The sequence below is a fragment of the Tiliqua scincoides genome, chromosome 1, assembly GCF_035046505.1.
Source record: "Tiliqua scincoides isolate rTilSci1 chromosome 1, rTilSci1.hap2, whole genome shotgun sequence".
In the NCBI taxonomy this organism is placed as follows: domain Eukaryota; kingdom Metazoa; phylum Chordata; class Lepidosauria; order Squamata; family Scincidae; genus Tiliqua; species Tiliqua scincoides.
Genome location: NC_089821.1, coordinates 250,255,594 through 250,273,596, shown reverse-complemented (window position 1 = coordinate 250,273,596; position 18,003 = coordinate 250,255,594). Strand labels below are relative to the sequence as shown.

The window sequence follows — 18,003 nt, the reverse complement described above, 5'->3', positions numbered from 1 at the left end:
TGAAGAAAGATTCGATTTGGAATTCTACAAGTATTGAAATAGAGAAGAACGCGCTGTCGCCGAAGCACAGAAGGCAGTCTCACATAGTTACATAGATCAATATTAGAGCTATTCATCTTCAGGATTGATGCCAAGTGTTTCTTAATCATCCACGGTTGAGACCAGTCGACAATTACTCCAGGTTGATGGTTGATTGAGAGAGCTATGCTCGAGGATTTTAACATTAGTTTTGAAGAGGGGAATTTCTCCAAAAGCTGAGACTCTGTCGCTTGAGATTGGTAATTTGCTTCCTGCTGATGAGTAATATGAGCCAAGGGTTCCAAAAAACGTTCCTTTAAGAGGGAAAGAATGTTTTCCAAAGTGCTAAGGTTGTGCTTGACGTCTTTTGCTATATTAAGTATGTGGTGCAACAACAGATCCGTTGAACAAGAGAGTTGCTCTTTCCCATTAACCGAGGAAGCCTTAGTCTTCTGATCGTCAATTAAGTCCTTAATTAAACCTTTAGTAAGAGGTGAAAAACTTTCAAAGTCGATAGCCACCGGTGGATCAAAACAGACGCAGTTCTGAGGGGAGATAGGTTGGGGTTGAAGACTCTCAACAGGCTCAAAATATTTTTCCAGCTTAGACTGCTTGGATAGTTTTTGGGAGTCATGTTGTATTTCCGAGACTGATATCTCAGGGGAGAGCTGTCGTTTGCGTCTCATCTTATCAGTTTTAAAAGTCTATTGCTGCATACTCATAAATCAACAAGTTAACTCACAGTTTCAAGGAGAGAAGAAACGAAAATATCAAAAGCAGGGAGACTCAGATGTTCTTGAAACTTCGCCAGAAAAATGTTAACGAGCTAATTAGCTAGCAGCACTAGCTCGTAAAGAATTAAAAATAAAAAAACCTATTAAAACAACAATCTTAAAACAGCAGTGGTACGGTTTAAAACTTATTAAATAATATATTAAATGATAAAAGAAAATAAAAGCGGAGCAAATTAGAATGCAGCTGGGCTGGAGGCCATCTTGGGCAAAAAACTCCTCTTGAAGTAATTTCAGTCTTATTTTTGGTTTTTTTACCTTGCCAGATGAATTTTGTAGTAATTTTATTTCTTCAAAAAAAGTTCTCTTCAAAATAATTGGAATAGTCTGGAATAAAAACATTAATTTTGGTAATATTTTCAATAGAGCTATTCTTCCTATTAGGGATAGTTGCAATTTATTTTTCTCCAAATCTTTTTTTTCTTTCATTAATTAAATATAATTGTCTTCCATTAACGTACTTGTCTTTTTGGTAATTATAATTCCTAGGTATTTTACTTTGTTATTTGTAGTCCAAATTCTTTTAATCGTTCTATATCATTGTCTTTTATATTTTTAAGTATCATTTTGGTCTTCTGGTAATTTATTTTTAGGCCTGCCACTTCCCCATATTCTTTTAAGTCTTCTATCAAAAATTCTATGGAGTTGAGTGGATCTTCCAAGATAAATACCAAATCATCCGCAAAAGCTTGTAATTTGTATTCTTCACTTTTAATTTTGAGCGGTTTCATCCTGTCATCTTCTCTTATTACATTATTCAGTATTTCTAGGGTCAAAATAAACAACAATGGTGAAAGTGGACAACCTTATCTTACTCCTTGTTGAATGTTAATCTCTCTCATCAATTCTCCATTTACTCTTATCTTTGCTTTTTGATCCAAATATATTCCTTGTATCATCTTAGTAAATTTTGGACCAAAATGTAATTCTTGAAGACAGTTAATCATAAAGTCCCAATGTAAATTGTCAGAAGCTTTCTGGGTGTCTAAAAACATTAGGGCTAATTTCTTAGCTGGATGTGCTTCAAAAAATTCCAATGTATTTATTATAGTTCTCACATTGTTTTTCAATTGTCTTTTTGGTAAAAAGAAAACAAAAAAAACCCAGTTTGATCTTTAATTATTTGGTTTAATATATTTTTAAATCTTGTAGCTAAAATTGAAGTAAGAATTTTATAGTCTGTGTTTAAAAGCGAAATGGGTCTATAATTTTTATTTTCTTTTTCATCTGTGTCTAATTTGTGTATCAAAGTAATTGTTCCTTCCTTCCATGAGTTTGGTATTTCTCCAGTCTCCCATATGTCATCACTCACTTTTTCGAATGGCAACAACAGTACTTCTTCAAATTTCTTATAATATTCAGCTGGTAATCCATCAGGGCCTGGCATTTTTTGGGGTTTTTGCATTTTAATCATTCTGTTACTTCATTTATAGTAATTGTATTTTCCAATAAATTATTTAGATCAGTTGAAATTTTAATGCTGCTATTTTTCTTCAGATATTCTGTTTGTTTCTGGTGTTCTATATTTTTTTCTCCTGTATAATACCTGATAAAATTGTTCAATAATTGTTTTCTTTACTTCTAATTCTCTTTTCTCGTTTCCAGTCAAATCTCCAGTTCTCTCTTTTCCAGTCAAATCTTTCAATGTCTTAATATAGTTTTTTTTGTCTGTCTTTTTTCAGCTTATAAGCTAACCATCTTCCTGGTTTGTTTGCATTTTCAAAAAAGTTTTGTTTTGCCATTTTCAGTTTCTTCTCCATCTCCTGTGTTTGCATTATTTTAATTTCATGTTGTATCTTCTTTATCTTTTGTTGAATTCTTTGATTTGTAGGTTCTTTCTGTAATTTCATTTCACCTTTCTCTAATCTTTGTATAAGATCTTTAGTTTTCTTCTCTTGTCCAATTCTTTGTTTTGCTGCATTTCTTGTTGCTAATCCTCGAAAAAATGCTTTACTGGTGTTCCATACAATTTGTGTTTTAATTTCTGGATGAAAATTGGTCTTAAAAAAAAATTCCATTTCTGTTTTTGCTTGATTCAATTCAATTCAACAACCTTTATTGGCATGGACTTGATTCAAGAATTTCTGATCATTCAAATGAGTTGTATTTAACTTCCAACTATTTCTCCTTAATTTTTATTTATTTTTTATTAATAAAATTGGATTATGATCTGCAAATGTATTAGGTAAAATTTCAGTCTGAAACGTTCCATCTAAACCGGATATTGAGGCCCAGCACATATCAATTCTAGACCAAGAATTATGTGAATTTGAATAATATGTGAACTGTTTTTTCTCCGGGTATTGTGTTCTCCATGTGTCAATCAACTGTAATTCTTCTGCCATTTCCAAAAAAGGTCTGGGTAGGGTTGTTCGTCTTTTTTTAGAGATCTTTTGTTAAATTTTCTGTCCCATTTAGTTTGAAAAACTGCATTAAAATCTCCAAATAAAAAAAAAGATCCCTGTCTTCACCCATGATTAATTTCTCATATAATCTACTGTAAAACTTATCTTGATGTGTGTTTAGTGCATAAATATTGACAATTAATGCTTTCCTTGTTTCAACTTGAATCTCTAGAATCAGAATTCTCCCATCTTCCGATTGCCATTTCAATTCAGGTTCCAATTTGGGGTTAACATATGTAGCTACCCCCCCCTTTTTCTTTTGGTGTGGGTCTGAGGCAAAAAATAAAGTTCCCATTTTTCTATTATTGAGAAATCTAACATCATTTTTTCTAATATGTGTTCCTTGAATACAGATTACATCTGCTTTGGTTTGGTATAATTGATGGAATATTCTTCTGCGTTTCTGAGAATTCGGTCCGTTAATATTTACAGAAAAAAATTTCATTTGTTGTTGTTCAGCCATTTTCACTTTCTTGATATTTTCCTTGTTCTCTGTCTTGTTTGCATTTTCCTTCTTCCTCCCACTGCTTCTTCTTCTTCTTCTTCTTGGCTTTCTTATATATCTTGATCTATCTCTTGATCCATCTCTTTCTTTCTTTTTTCTTTTCTCCATTCTGTTCTTTTTGAGTTTGATCTGAAGGTTCTTCTTCTTGAGAGGATGTACTCTTTCTCTGAGAGTTCCCTGTTTTGTTCTCCTAGGTTTTCTCTATTTTGATAAAAATTGTTGAGCTTTCATCATTGAATTTATATTAAATCTTTTCTCTTTATAAACAAACAGAAGGCGTTCCGGAATTTGCCAACAATATTTCACACTATTTCTTCTTAGTATTGCAGCAAAATTTCTATACGGTGCTCTTTTTTGACGAACTTTGCAGGGAACATCTCTCAAAACTCTCACTTGTTCTCCCTCCACTGTTCTTTGTTTTTCCTCCAATCTTTTTAATATATCATCTCTTGTAGATCTTTTCATAAACTTTATCACTATCTCTCTTGGCTTATTATTCAATCTTGCATATCTAGAATTGACTCTGTACGCAGTATCTATTAGCTCTTTAATCTGATTCTTCTCCAGTTCCAGCTCCATTGTCAACCATTCTTCTGTTTGACTTCTGGTGTCTTCTGGAGATTTTTCTTTAAGGTTCTGTATTCTGATAATAAATGCTGCTTTTTCCATCTCCTGTCTCATTACAGAAGTCTCTAGGTCTTTGTTTTCCTTTTGCATTTGATCCATTCTCTTTTCCATCTCCTCCATACTTTTATTTGCTTTCTTCGTATCTCTCTTTAAATTCTTGACATCCTGTTTATTTTTTGTAATCTGATCCTGCATACTTGTCAGGGAGGAGTTTATTTTCTTCATGTGTTCAGAGAGTTTGCCTATCTCTTCTTTCATATCATTTCTAAAATCTTTCAACGGATCCAGTAATGAAGTCTGGCTTTCCCTCCTGTGCTCCATGGATGCATATGTAGCAATTTGTGATCCAACTGATGGTGATATCTTAGGTGTAGTTTTACTAACTTCCTTTTTTGATGTCATTCTTTCCTTTTTGCTATTCTCTTTCTTAATAAAAAAGAGGTTCTTTTAATCCGTCTAGTCCCTTAAAATGACAATCTTAATATCTAAAAACAGATCAAAACCACCATAACCACAAACAATTATAAACACAAAAATTTCATTAATCTGACATTTAAAAAGTCAACCAAGTCTGGTTTTCTTACTTCACCTTCTTGTAATCTCCAAGTTTGATATCCAAAAGATGTGAATCAATAATCCAATTCAAGTCAAGTCAATACCAATATCAGTTCAAATCAATGAGTCTTTAAGAGCTCTGTCTCAGGTCTCTAGCTATAACAACAAAAATGAATTATTCCAGCAATTAAACAGTCAACCAAGTCTTATTTTCTTGCTTTACCTTCTTATAAGGCTAATCCCCAAGTTTTATAATCCCAAAGTTTTATATCCAAAAAGTATAAATCAGTATTCCAAATAAAAAAGAAAAAACCACTTCAAGCCCATACCATTGTCAAAATACTCCAGCAGATAAAGAGTCATCCAAGTCTTGTATCCAAAAGGGGTGGATCAGTAGTCCGATTCAAGTCAATGTCAAATCAAATTAATATCTCTTTAAATACTCAGTCCTGAATCCAGCTTCAAGCTTCTTGCAATGACTGGCCTGAATCCAATTCCAAGTCTTTTGCAACGAAAGCAAAAGTAAAATTATTTCAGCAGTTAAAAGTTAGTTTTTTCCTTTTCCATGCATACCATTACAGGGTGATCTTTAATCTTCCCTTATTCATTTAATCTTATCTTTCTTCTTTCTTCCAATCACCCTTATTACAAAAAGAAAAAAATACTCCAGGAGGGGCTTCTTTACATCGGAGTTTGCTGCTTTCCCCTCTGGGTGGCTGCCAGCCAACGTAAATAGTCTTAAAGTTAGCTTTCCTTCCTTCGAACCTCTTGATTGCAATTCTTTTTTAGCCTTTTAATGAACTGATCACTCACGGTTTAAAACCTTTGTTCGCTCTCATGTTGTATCTAGTGGGCCGTGGGGGGCGGGGTCACCAGCTATCTGAATCTCTCCAACATGGCGACCGGGATGCGATGTGATCCAGCATAGAGCAAAATCAGGATATCTCTGAAAGTGCCATTTTTAGAAATAGTCCCAGTTCATGCTCTTAGCCTTCGTTCCTTCTTCTTGGCATCGAAGAATTCCTCATTATTGAGGTCCTCTGGAAAACACATCTATTTAGCAGTTTCCCCGGGAGTCCTCCCAGATTCCCTGCTACTGCACTGAGTGTTAACTCCGCCCTCCTGCCTTGACAATTTTAGCACCTTGTCAGTGTGCCATGAGTTGAAAGGTTGAAAATTGCTATGGTGAATATGGTTAAATACAGAGGGAGACCCCCCGTTTCCTCTCATCCTGTATCTGTGGTTTCACTTAGCTATGTTCCCCTTGTCTCCAGAGAATGGGGGTGGGATGCAGGGAGGCCCTCCCACATCCGTGGCTAAGTGAATCTGCAGACATGGGATCAGCAGAAACGGGGGGGGGGGATGAAAATTATATATATAGCTCCCCTTGCCTCCAGAGGGTGGGAAGTGTGCCTTGGGTATCTGCGAGGAGGTGTTCTGGAATGGAACCCCCCGCAGATACGGGGGCATCCCTGGACTGTAAGCATCTGTATTAAACTCGTTCCACAGTTGTACAAAATAGAATTGAAGACCATTGCCTTGTTCTTTTCTGGTAAAGTTTATGCCAAGTCTGAAGCACTGTGCAAAGAATATGGTGAAACCAAAGGACCTGGGACAACAGCTAAGCCTTCTGGCCACCTCTTCTTTAGGAAACTGGGAACTACAGTGAAAAATACCTTAGAAAAATGCCAACGAGAGAATGGATTTATGTGAGTATAATTAGACTTCCTGGTGCTGTTAATCACTGAAGTGACACTTGTTTACCTTTTTTTCTTCTGGAAAAACCACCACCAAATCCTAAACCTGTTTTCTGAGGTGTAGGGTCTTGCAGAATTCAGTAGGGATTACAAGTTAGCTGTAATGAGCCTATAGAGATGGACAGAAAATTTGTGTAACTGAAATTGTGTTCTTGATAGGCCTTCAACAGATTACATCGTTTGCCACATCTTGCCTAGTAAGGCTTATTAAATAGTTTTTAGTTATTGCTAACATAGTGATTGTTGCTAGTAACAATAATTAAGAATATATTATCACTTCCTTCTCCCCTGCATTGTACTTTCATGATTGAAATTATATGATTTTTACAGGGCTGAACTGGTAGTAATTTCTAAGTAAGGCTACTGGTCTTTATCAAACTTTTGCAAACCATAAGGTTTGTTTGTAGTGGTGGGTATTGGTGGTTTTTAAGAGAAGCATATTCCATATCATAAGTGTAGTCAGATTTGCACCTGCTGAATTTATGAAAACATGCATGTTGTGATTTGGCACACTGTTAAATTTTGCAAGCTTGATAGTGATTTTTGCCAGTCTAAATTCAACTAGGTGATTTCCAATACTCAAACCAATTTTTTTTCTTTCAGTTACTTCCAGAAAATCCCACCAGAGGCTCCCCAGCTGGAACTGAAGGCAAACTATGGTCTGGTTGAACCTATTCCTTTTGAGTTCCCTCCTGTGCATGCACACTGGACCACAGAATCCCTTGCAGCATTCGATCTTACCAAAAGGCCAAAGGAGGACAATGTAAGACCAGTTGTACCCTGTTATCATCTGTTTCTGCACCTGCTCTCTTTCTGTACAGTAAAAATGATAATGAAAGACAGTAGTCCTGTGAAGTCTTTAGACTTGTGTATTTGGAAGTAGACACAAGGGTTTCTGCATGAAAAGTTGCCCTGTTGCAAAGCTTTTAAGGAGGTCTTCGTTAAGACCATTATCAACTTTATAGTTGTTAAAGAACTGTTCTGAATTTGTAGCCTGTTTTGATAACACTTACAAAGAAAAATTGAGTGTTTACAGGTTGAGTCTCGGTATCGCGAGGGTTCCCTTCCCAGAACTCAGGTGGATGGCAAAAATAGCATTAAAATAAATCCACTTAAAAACAATGTCCCTTTGCTAGGCGATTTAAGAACACCTTACCTTGCTTACCTTTGTGATGTATGACAGAGGCATTAGGCAGATCCATCAGTCTCCCTCCAGCTGCTTAGAAAGGCATCACTCGGAGCCAGTGACCCCTCCCTTCACCCAAAGTGCATCCCTGGGAAAGAATGCAAAGTGATTATCATTCTTTCATGTGCTTAGGGGAAGGGGGGGTTGATTGCCTTGGAGTGAAGCTGTTCTAAATGCCTGAAGAGAGAATGATTGATGGATTGTCAGCCCCTCTTGCATTAACAAGGCTATTACTAAATAACTTTTTTCCTTTAATTTAAAGGGCCCTTCTCATTGTGTTGCGATAAAACTGAGTGAAAAATCTGTGGGTAATTAGGTTGTACCTGTAGTCTAAAAGCCCATCTCATTAAAAACTGTGTGTGTGTGTGTGTGTGTGTGTGACCCAATAATATATTGTTTCTCCATTTTGCAGCCTAAAGCAAAATCGGAAGAGGAAGTGAAGCCTGTAAAAGAGCCAGACATAAAGCCTCAAAAAGACACTGGGTGCCAGATCTCTTAAACACAAGTGCTTTGAAATATCCCTTGTGAGCTGCATTTTACAAACTCTGGGGTCTTATTATCTCTTCCCTTTGCTAACTCCTCTGAACCTCTTCACTCACAAACCGAAATTGCTGCTTTTCGTGTTTTATAGGTATCCTTGTCGGATGGCTGCCTTTTGAAATGAGTTTTTAGAAATGAAGAAAATAAAACTGGATTTTAAATAGGTTTTAAGATCTCGGTGTAGAGAATGGGTGTTTAGATGGAGCTAGAATGATCCTGGAACAAATGCTGATGAATGTAAGGGATGGGACAGAGGCAGTGTTTTGTTTTGACAGCGATAGGAAGGAGAGATTGAACAAGAGGAAATTTGTGGGGAGGCTTTGAAGGTGCCCTTTAAAAACTGACTTGATTGAATGAATAAGGAAAGACATCGGAAAACTAGAACAAGACCTATATTTTAAGAGCACAGGAATTCAAGACACTGGAGGCTTTCAAGAGGTATCAAGCTTATGAATTGCATAAGAAAAACCATAGGAAAAGAGAAAACCTTCAACTTCCTGTAAAAGAGGACATGCTAATTGATGTACTTTTAGTTCTGGACAGAGTGCCACTGAGGTCAATTATTGTCCTTAAAAATATTGCAAGAGAATAAGGTTTAGATAGCCATGCTTTGACAGGAGAAAAATGTTTTTGTTTGATAATGTGCGATATGTAAGACTGATTTGGTTTCTGTACCATAAAAGCTCAACAGATGTAAAACTTCTACCGAAGGGCCATGTAGCTGCTAAGTGAAGGCAAAACCATCATGGATAAGCACTAAACTGCTCAGCAAAAGGAAACATACTCCAGAGACTAAAAAGGAATGTAGTGGAGGAGAAGTTGCATATTATAGTGGTATTTATGAAGAGCAACTGAATGGGGATTGAAACAGTTTAGATGGAAGAGCAATGCAGAGAGGACAGAACATGTGACTTGGTGACAGAGAAATTATCATTTCAGCTATAGGATCCAAGTCCCCATGGACTAAATTCAAGTATCCTCAGTTTGTCACACAGCAGTAGAACTGGATGTACCGAAGTCATTCAGAATCCCAGTGCTTTAAGAATAGACCTGCAGATTTCAGAAGGTCCAAGAGTTATGTCTTAGAACAAGAAATGTTGATTTTTTTTCCAGTAGAGCCTGAAAGACTAAAAAACGCTGCTGCTCTTATGTCTCCTTTTGTTGAAATTTAAGATTCTTTTAGAGTTGCAAGAGATTAGTTTCAACATACAAAACAGAGGAGTCATTTTTAAAATGGAGTTTTTCTATATAGTAGTGAAATCCTTTTTGCAATTCAAATGTTCTAACATGTAAGATTCAAATGGAAGTTCACAAGGTAGTTGCACTTTGCACACAGTGCTTTCTTTCAGTCATTGTTTAATCTATGATAAATAATCCTTGGCTGAACATTGAAAGAAATCATTGTGGAAACCCCTGCTGTGAAATCTGCTTTGTAGACATTTACATTGAAATAGAACATCTTGGAACTGCACATAGTACAATGGGGATAAGTGACACTCTAATCTATATTTCTAAAATGAAATTGTAAATATGTATGGTAACGGCTTCTTCTATAGGTTGTTTTGTCTTGCTTCCTGGATCTATATTCGGTGACAGTTTGAGTGAGACTGTTTTAATGCAGCATGGTATCTGCCTGGTTGGAGTTCAGGAGCTTAAAAGTAATTACCAAGGCATAAAAACATGCTTATCCAGTTATTAAACTTGTCGTGTCTCTGTCAGTGCAACTCTTAACACTTCAGCTTCATCAGAATTAAAATTACTGGCTATTTGTGGATGTCATGCTGCTGCCTCAACTAAACTTCAGAAAAAGAATATTGGGAAGATACTTTATTACATGGAAACCTACTGCATGTTGTGAGGTCTTAGGGAGTATGTAATGCATGGAGAATGTTCAGCTGAAGTCAGATAGTGGCTCTCAGTAGAGCCTGAATGACTTTGGAATGTATGGTACTGGGAAATTGTAATTGCCTGTATAGTTAGATTTTTATACTGTTAATTAGCTAATAAAATGCAGCAACTTGGAAGTGACCCATAAGAATCTTATCTGTAAACTTTGCAAAGAAAATGGATTTTGCTGTCTGGTCATACGATGGGAATTGAAGTGCCACTGCTCTCACTGAAACTTTTGTCCAATAAGGTTGTGCATAAAAGCTTAAGATTGTGGCCTTCTTGTGTTTTTCCTTACTAACCATGTTTTCACTGCCCCTGTTTTTTTTTGACACTCTTCCCCAACATTCATACGTGTGCCTTCAGATTCAGACATCCATTGTCTTTACAGTTTTGATCAAGAGGCCTTGCTCTCAACTTTTTCCAGTTCCGTTCCTTGCTCTTTGGTGGTTTTGAGGCTGTACTACCAGCTACTGCACCAAGCACCACCCACGTTCAGGGGTGCAAGCCACTGTTGTTGGATTTATTGGCTGCCCTTTATGCTTCAGTGGGTTATCCATAATTTTTCTGACTTGCCTTTCTGTACCTTCCTGCTTCTTTCCACTCATTCATACCTGTTGAAGTGAGAGGCCTCCATGTGTGTCCCTTACAGCGTTCTGCTTCCTGGTCAATGTACCTTCTAAATGCTTTTCAAAGTGTCCTATAGAAACAAGCACCCTACATCATACTGTCCATGCTTCTTTTCTGTAGCAAGACATTAACTTTTATGCTGTCTTCACATTCTGGCTGGTTGTCCTTCTCTTAAACTTCATGAGCTGGCTACTGATTAAAGATGTTTTGCACTTGTCCTGAACAGAAGTTTAATGGCAGCTGCTTTAACTGTTGTGCATGGTGAAATATGGCTTGGATGCTGCTGCTTTGCTTCTGAGATGGCCTTCTCTTCATCACCAGGATCTTTGTGCTCAGTGTATGGGGTTCCCCTCTAGGCTACACATTCCAAACAGGTAAGACTTCTCTGGAACTACTGGAGGAATCCCTGCGTTAAAAGGCTGCTTCACCACTCTACAGCTTCACAATCAAGTGTATACTGCAAAATTTTCTATAACAATAATAACAACAATAACAACAACAACTTATTTTTATCCCGCCTTTCTCCCTAACGGGACCCAGGGCGGATAACAACATATTAAAAAAACAGATTTTAAAAACATTAATACAAGCAGATAAAAACACACTACAGAGGCCATAAAAACAGTAGTCAGATTAAAAGAGTAAAAGAGCAGATCACCTGTAAAACTAAAAGATGTATAAAAAAGTTAAGAAGGCCAGAAATCAGAAGGCTTGTTTAAACAACAGTGTTTTCAGGCCTCGCTGAAAACTCTCAAGAGAGGGAGCCATTCTCAAGTCAAGGGGAAGGGAGTTCCATAATGTTGGTGCCACTACCGAGAAGGCCCTATTTCTTGCAGCCGCCCCCGGACCTCTTTGGGTGGCGGCACTTGCAAAAAGTCCTTCTCTGATGACCTGAGAGGACGAGCCGGATTGTACGGGAGTAGGCGGTCTCTAAGATATCCTGGCCCAGAGCAGTATAGGGCTTTAAAGGTCAAAACCAGCACCTTGAATTGGGCCCGGAAACGAATGGGCAGCCAATGTAGCCCCCGGAGAAGCAGGCTGACAGTCAAACTGCCTGGCTCCGGTGACCACACGGGCCGCCGCATTCTGTACTAATTGTAGTTTCCGAACCGTCTTCAGGGGCAGCCCCACATAGAGGCACCCACATTCTTGGTGCCTATCCCTTGGTTATAGGGCACTCCTTCAGCCTGAGCCTGTTGGAATTAGTGTAGATGCTGGAACAGAAACATTGCCTGGCAGAATGCACTCCTTCCTGTTTGCTCAACAGAAGCAGAATATTAATGAACCCATTTCAGCACTGAGACTTTAATAATTATATCTTGATGTTTTTTGAAGATTTCCAAGCAAAATTGGCAGTGAAGCCATTCCTCCTATTTTTGTGCAGAAGATTTCTAGGTTTAGTGAATGATCCGTGAGGTCCTGGAGGCCAAATTTAGGCTATTGAGTAGGAACCTGAAAGCCAGGACCTCAAAGGTAGCAGTCTCTCTCTCCAGAGGCAGTTTCTGGAAGGGACCATCAGGCCCAGCTGGGGAGACTGTTTGGCTGGGGGGTGGAGTCTGCAGGCCTGCCTGATTGCTCTCCTCCTCCTCTCTCCCCAGGTATTTCCAGCTTGCTGGGCTTGCCAGAGGCGCGAGCCTTTGGCGCGAGCCGAAGGGCAAGAGCCAAAGGGCTCTTGGCCCGTGGCTCTTAGCCTGGGGCTCATGCCCGGAACATCAGGTGCCCTCTCCATCAGCAGACCAACTAGCAGTAGTCGGATACCCTCCCCGTCGGTGGAGGCAGGGGAGAGAGGAGCAACAATTGTTTTTACAGCAGAGGATCCGCCTGCAGGCCAGTTTCGGAAGGCGGGCCTCGCCACATGTGTGTGCTCTTAGGAGGGAGCTCAGGGGAAGGGAAGGGTGCCACTATCAAGAGAGTGACGGGCCAGGGGAGATATGGCGGTGGGGGTCAGACAGGCCGTAACAGGAGAAGGAGAGTTAATCACAGGCAGATCATCTCCCCTTCTGGTCCCTCCCCCAATTCTCGGATGCCTGGTGGTCTTGGCGGTGAGTCCCTGGATCTGAAGCTGCTACTTTTGAATGCCAGGTCGGTGAATAATAAGACCTGTATCATCCAGGATTTGATTCTGGATGAGAAAGCCGACCTGGTATGCATTACGGAGACCTGGCTGGACGTGGAGGGAGGCGTTAGTCTCTCTGAACTTTGTCCTCCAGGCTTCCAGGTGTTGCAGCAGCCAAGATTGCAGGGACGGGGAGGGGGAGTTGCAATGGTCTATCGTGAGTCCATCTCCCTCACCAGGTGCCCTGTCCAGCAGTCTGCTGGGTTCGAGTGCCTGCATGTTGTGTTGAGAGGACCGGACAGGATTGGGATTCTGTTGGTGTACCGCCTGCCCTGCTGCCCAACAGTCTCCCTGCCTGAGCTGACTGGAGTGATCTTGGGGGTGGCATTGAAGGCCCCCCGCCTGTTAGTGCTGGGGGACTTCAATGTTCATGCCGAGGCCCCTGCGGTAGGTGCAGCTCAGGATTTCATGGCTCCCATGACAACCATGGGCCTGTCCCAGAAGATCTTGGCCCTGACACATACTGCAGGACACGTGCTGGACCTGGTGTTTACAGCTGGGCACGGGGGCCGTGATCTGGATGTAGAGGAGATCAAGATCACTCCGTTGTCATGGACAGATCACTTCCTGGTAAGGTTTAGACTGGTTGCGACTTCCTACCTCTGCAGAGGCGGGGGACCATTTTCTATGGTCCGCCCCCGGAGGCTAATGGATCCTGAAGGTTTCCTGAGGGCTCTGGGGGATTTCCCCACTGCCAAGACTGGCGTCTCATCTGAGGCCCTGGTTGACCTCTGGAACAGGGAAATGTCCAGGGCAGTGGATGAGATTGCTCCGGAGCGACTTCTGCCACGTCGCAGACTCGGAGCGGCTCCTTGGTTCACTGAGGAACTGCGACTGATGAAGCGGCAGGGCAGGCGTCTAGAGCGACGGTGGCAGAAAACTCGTGATGAATCCGATCGGACACGGAGTAGAGCTCATTACAGAGCCTACTCCGTGGCGGTGGTAGCAGCGAAGAAATCATTCTTCTCTGCTACCATTGCATCTGCTGATAGCCGTCCGGCAGAGCTGTTCCGTGTGGTGCGGGGCCTCCTCCATCAGGCCCCGCCAGTGGACCAGGAGGAATACACGGTCAGCCGCTGTGACGTGTTTGCGCAACATTTTGCAGATAAAATCGATCGCATTCGCTACGACTTGGATGCCACATTGACAATGTCTGATGATGTCCCCCTGGCAACTGCTTGTCCAGTGTTGTGGGATTCTTTTCAGCTTGTGCAGCCTGAGGATGTGGACAGACTCCTTTGGAGTGTGAGGCCGTCTGCCTGCCTGTTTGACCCTTGCCCAGCTTGGCTGATAAGAGCTGCCCGGGGGGGACTGGCTGAGTGGACGGGGAGGGTGGTCAACTCTTCTTTGGGGGAGGGGACACTGCCGCTTGCTTTGAAGCGGGCGGTGGTTCGCCCCCTCCTGAAGAAGCCCTCCCTGGATTCCAATGTGTTGAACAACTATCGGCCAGTCTCCAACATCCCGTTTCTGGGCAAGGTAATTGAGCGGGTGGTGGCGGCCCAACTCCAGAGGGTCTTGGATGAAGCGGATTATCTGGATCTTTTTCAATCTGGTTTCAGGCCGGGCTTTGGGACGGAAACTGCCTTGGTCGCCTTGGTGGATGACCTACGCCGGGGACTGGACAGGGGGAGTGCGTCCCTGTTGGTCCTGCTGGACCTCTCGGCGGCTTTCGATACCATCGACCATGGTATCCTTCTGGGCCGATTGGCCGAGTTGGGAGTTGGAGGCACAGTTTTGCGGTGGTTCCGCTCCTACTTGGAAGGTCGGTCCCAGATGGTGGTGCTGGGGGATGCCTGTTCGACACCCTGGCCATTGAGGTGCGGGGTGCCGCAGGGCTCAATTCTGTCCCCCATACTATTTAATATCTACATGAAACCGCTGGGAGAGGTCATCCGGGGGTTTGGAGTGGGGTGTCATCAATATGCTGATGACACCCAGCTTTATCTCTCCTTTCCTCCAGACTCCAGGGTGGCGGTTGAGGGCCTGGAGCGCTGTCTGGAAGCAGTGAGGATCTGGATGGGGGCTAACAAGCTGAAATTAAATCCGGATAAGACAGAGGCTCTCCTGGTTCGGAAATCCTCGATGCAGGTGCTGGATTATCAGCTTGCTCTGAATGGGGTTGCACTCCCTCTGAAGGAGCAGGTCCGCAGCTTGGGGGTCCACCTAGACTCGCAGCTGCTCCTGGATTCCCAGGTGGCGGCTGTGGCTAGGGGGGCCTTTGCTCAGCTTAGGCTGGTGCGCCAGCTGCGTCCGTACTTGGATCTTGCAGACCTGGCCACGGTGATCCATGCTACGGTGACATCGAGGTTAGATTATTGTAGCGCGGTTTATGTGGGGCTGCCCCTGAAGACGGTTCGGAAACTGCAATTAGTGCAGAATGCGGCGGCCTGTGTGGTCACTGGAGCTAGGCGGTTTGACTCTGTCAGCCCGCTTCTCCGGGGGCTACATTGGCTGCCCATTCGTTTCCGGGCCCAATTCAAGGTGCTGGTTTTGACCTTTAAAGCCCTATACTGCTCTGGGCCAGGTTATCTTAGAGATCGCCTACTCCCATACAATCCGGCTCGTCCTCTCAGGTCATCAGAGAAGGCCTTTTTACAAGTGCCGCCGCCTAAGGAGGTACGTGGGGCGGCGGCAAGAAATAGGGCCTTCTCAGTAGTGGCACCAACGTTGTGGAACTCCCTTCCCCTTGACTTGAGAATGGCTCCCTCTCTTGAGTCCTTTCGGCGAGGCCTGAAGACCTTGTTGTTTAACCAAGCCTTCTGACGTTCTGGCCTTTTTAACATCTTTTATATATCTTTTAGTTGTTTTTTTACAGGCCCGATTCCTCTAAGAACTGCTGTTTTATGCTCTTTTATTCTGACTCTTCTGACTACTGTTTTTATGGGTTCTGCTAATGTGTTTTTTAATATGTTTTTATCTGTGAAATTATGTTTTAATTTGTTTTATATGTTGTTAGCCGCCCTGGGTCCCTTTTTGGGAGAAGGGCGGGATAAAAATAAAGTTTTATTATTATTATTATTATTATTATTATTATTACCTGTTCCACGCGCAGGGTCAGCTAGGCAGGCGGAGATCAGGGGTCTCAAGGCGTGGATGAGACGGTGGTGTAGGGAGGAGGGGTTTAGATTTGTTAGGCACTGGGGAACGTTTTGGGACAAGCGGGGCCTGTACAAGAGGGATGGGCTTCACCTGAACCGGAATGGAACCAGACTGCTGGCGCATAACTTGAAAAAGGTGGCAGAGCAGCTTTTAAACTGATCCCTGGGGGAAAGCTGACAGGAGCTGAGGGGCATCCAGTTCGGGACTCCTCATCCCTATGGGATGAGGATGGGGAGGTTAGAGAACAACAAGGTAAAGGTAGAGTAGGAGAAGAAATTGGGAATGGTAGCATGATGGGATATGATAGCTGGTTTGGCACAATGAGAGGATGCGGGGACAAAGGAGCTAATAAGCAGCCCATCCTGGGGCATTCCATGTACAAATGCTTTTATGCAAATGCCCGAAGTCTCTGAGCAAAGATGGGAGAACTGGAATGTCTGGTGACAAGGGAAAACATTGACATAGTGGGCATAACAGAAACCTGGTGGACTGCAGAAAATCAGTGGGGTACTGCAATCCTGGGCTATAAACTCTACAGGAGGGACAGGGAGGGGCGTGTTGGAGGTGGGGTGGCCGTTTACATTAAGGAAGGGATAGAATCCAGCAAAGTAAAGATTGAAGGTGGGTCCAACTCCAGCATAGAATCTCTGTGGGTTAGATTACCAGGCCTTAGGAGCTAACCAGCCAAGTTAGAGAGGCTGTAAAGGGCAAGGAAGCTTCCTTCCATAAATGGAAGTCTTGCCCTAATGAGAATATAAAGGAACATAAACTGTGGCAAAAGAAATGTAAGAAGGTGATACAGGAGGCCAAGTGAGACTGAGGAACGCATGGCGAGCAGCATTAAGGGGAATAATAAAAGCTTCTTCAAATATGTTAGAAGCAGGAAACCCGCCAGAGAAGCGGTTGGCCCTCTGGATGGTGAGGGAGGGAAAGGGGAGATAAAAGGAGACTTAGAGATGGCAGAGAAATTAAATGAGTTCTTTGCATCTGTCTTCACGGCAGAAGACCTCGGGCAGATACTGCTGCCCGAACGGCCCCTCCTGACCAAGGAATTAAGTCAGATAGAGGTTGAAAGAGAAGATGTTTTCACGCCTCATTGATAAATTAAAGATCAATAAGTCACCGGGCCCTGATGGCATCCACCCAAGAGTTATTAAGGAATTGAAGAATGCAGTTGCAGATCTCTTGACTAAAATATGCAACTTGTCCCTCAAAACGGCCACAGTGCCAGAGGATTGGAGAATAGTAAATGTCACACCTATCTTTAAAAAGGGAAAGAGGGGGAACCTGGGAAACTAGGCTGGTCAGCCTAACATCTATACTGGGTAAGATGGTGGAATGCCTCATCAAAGATAGAATCTCAAAACACATAGACGAACAAGCCTTCTTGAGGGAGAATCAGCATGGCTTCTGTAAGGGTAAGTCTTGCCTCACAAACCTTTTAGAATTATTTGGAAAGGTCAACAGGCATGTGGATGTGGGAGAACCTGTAGACATTATATATCTGGACTTTCAGAAGGCGTTTGACAAGGTCCCTCACCAGAGGCTACTGAAAAAACTCCACAGTCAGGGAATTAGAGGACAGGTCCTCGCCTGGACTGAGACCTGGTTGAAGACCAGGAAACAGAGTGGGTGTCAATGGGCAATTTTCACAATGGAGAGAGGTGAAAAGCGGTGTGCCCCAAGGATCTGTCCTGGGACCGGTGCTTTTCAACCTCTTCATAAATGACCTGGAGACTGTGGTGAGCAGTGAGGTGGCTAAGTTTGCAGATGACACCGAACTTTTCCAAGTGGTGAAGACCAGAAGTGATTGTGAGGAGCTCCAGAAGGATCTCTCCAAACTGGCAGAATGGGCAGCAAAATGGCAGATGCGTTTCAATGTAAGTA

The 18,003-nt window shown here is 42.2% G+C and overlaps 1 protein-coding gene across 3 annotated transcripts in view; it reads left to right on the top strand.

Annotated features, from left to right (window-relative positions):
* Window positions 1-10,549, top strand: part of BROX (BRO1 domain and CAAX motif containing) — a 32,405-nt gene extending 21,856 nt beyond the window's left edge. For all 3 annotated transcript variants that reach the window (XM_066618714.1, XM_066618713.1, XM_066618711.1), the window contains exons 11-13: window positions 6,460-6,610; window positions 7,262-7,421; window positions 8,257-10,549. In XM_066618714.1, coding sequence (XP_066474811.1) covers window positions 6,460-6,610; window positions 7,262-7,421; window positions 8,257-8,343 — 398 coding nt within the window. In that variant the 3' untranslated portion in view covers window positions 8,344-10,549. The remainder of the gene's footprint in view (window positions 1-6,459; window positions 6,611-7,261; window positions 7,422-8,256) is intronic.
* Window positions 10,550-18,003: the final 7,454 nt, after the last annotated feature.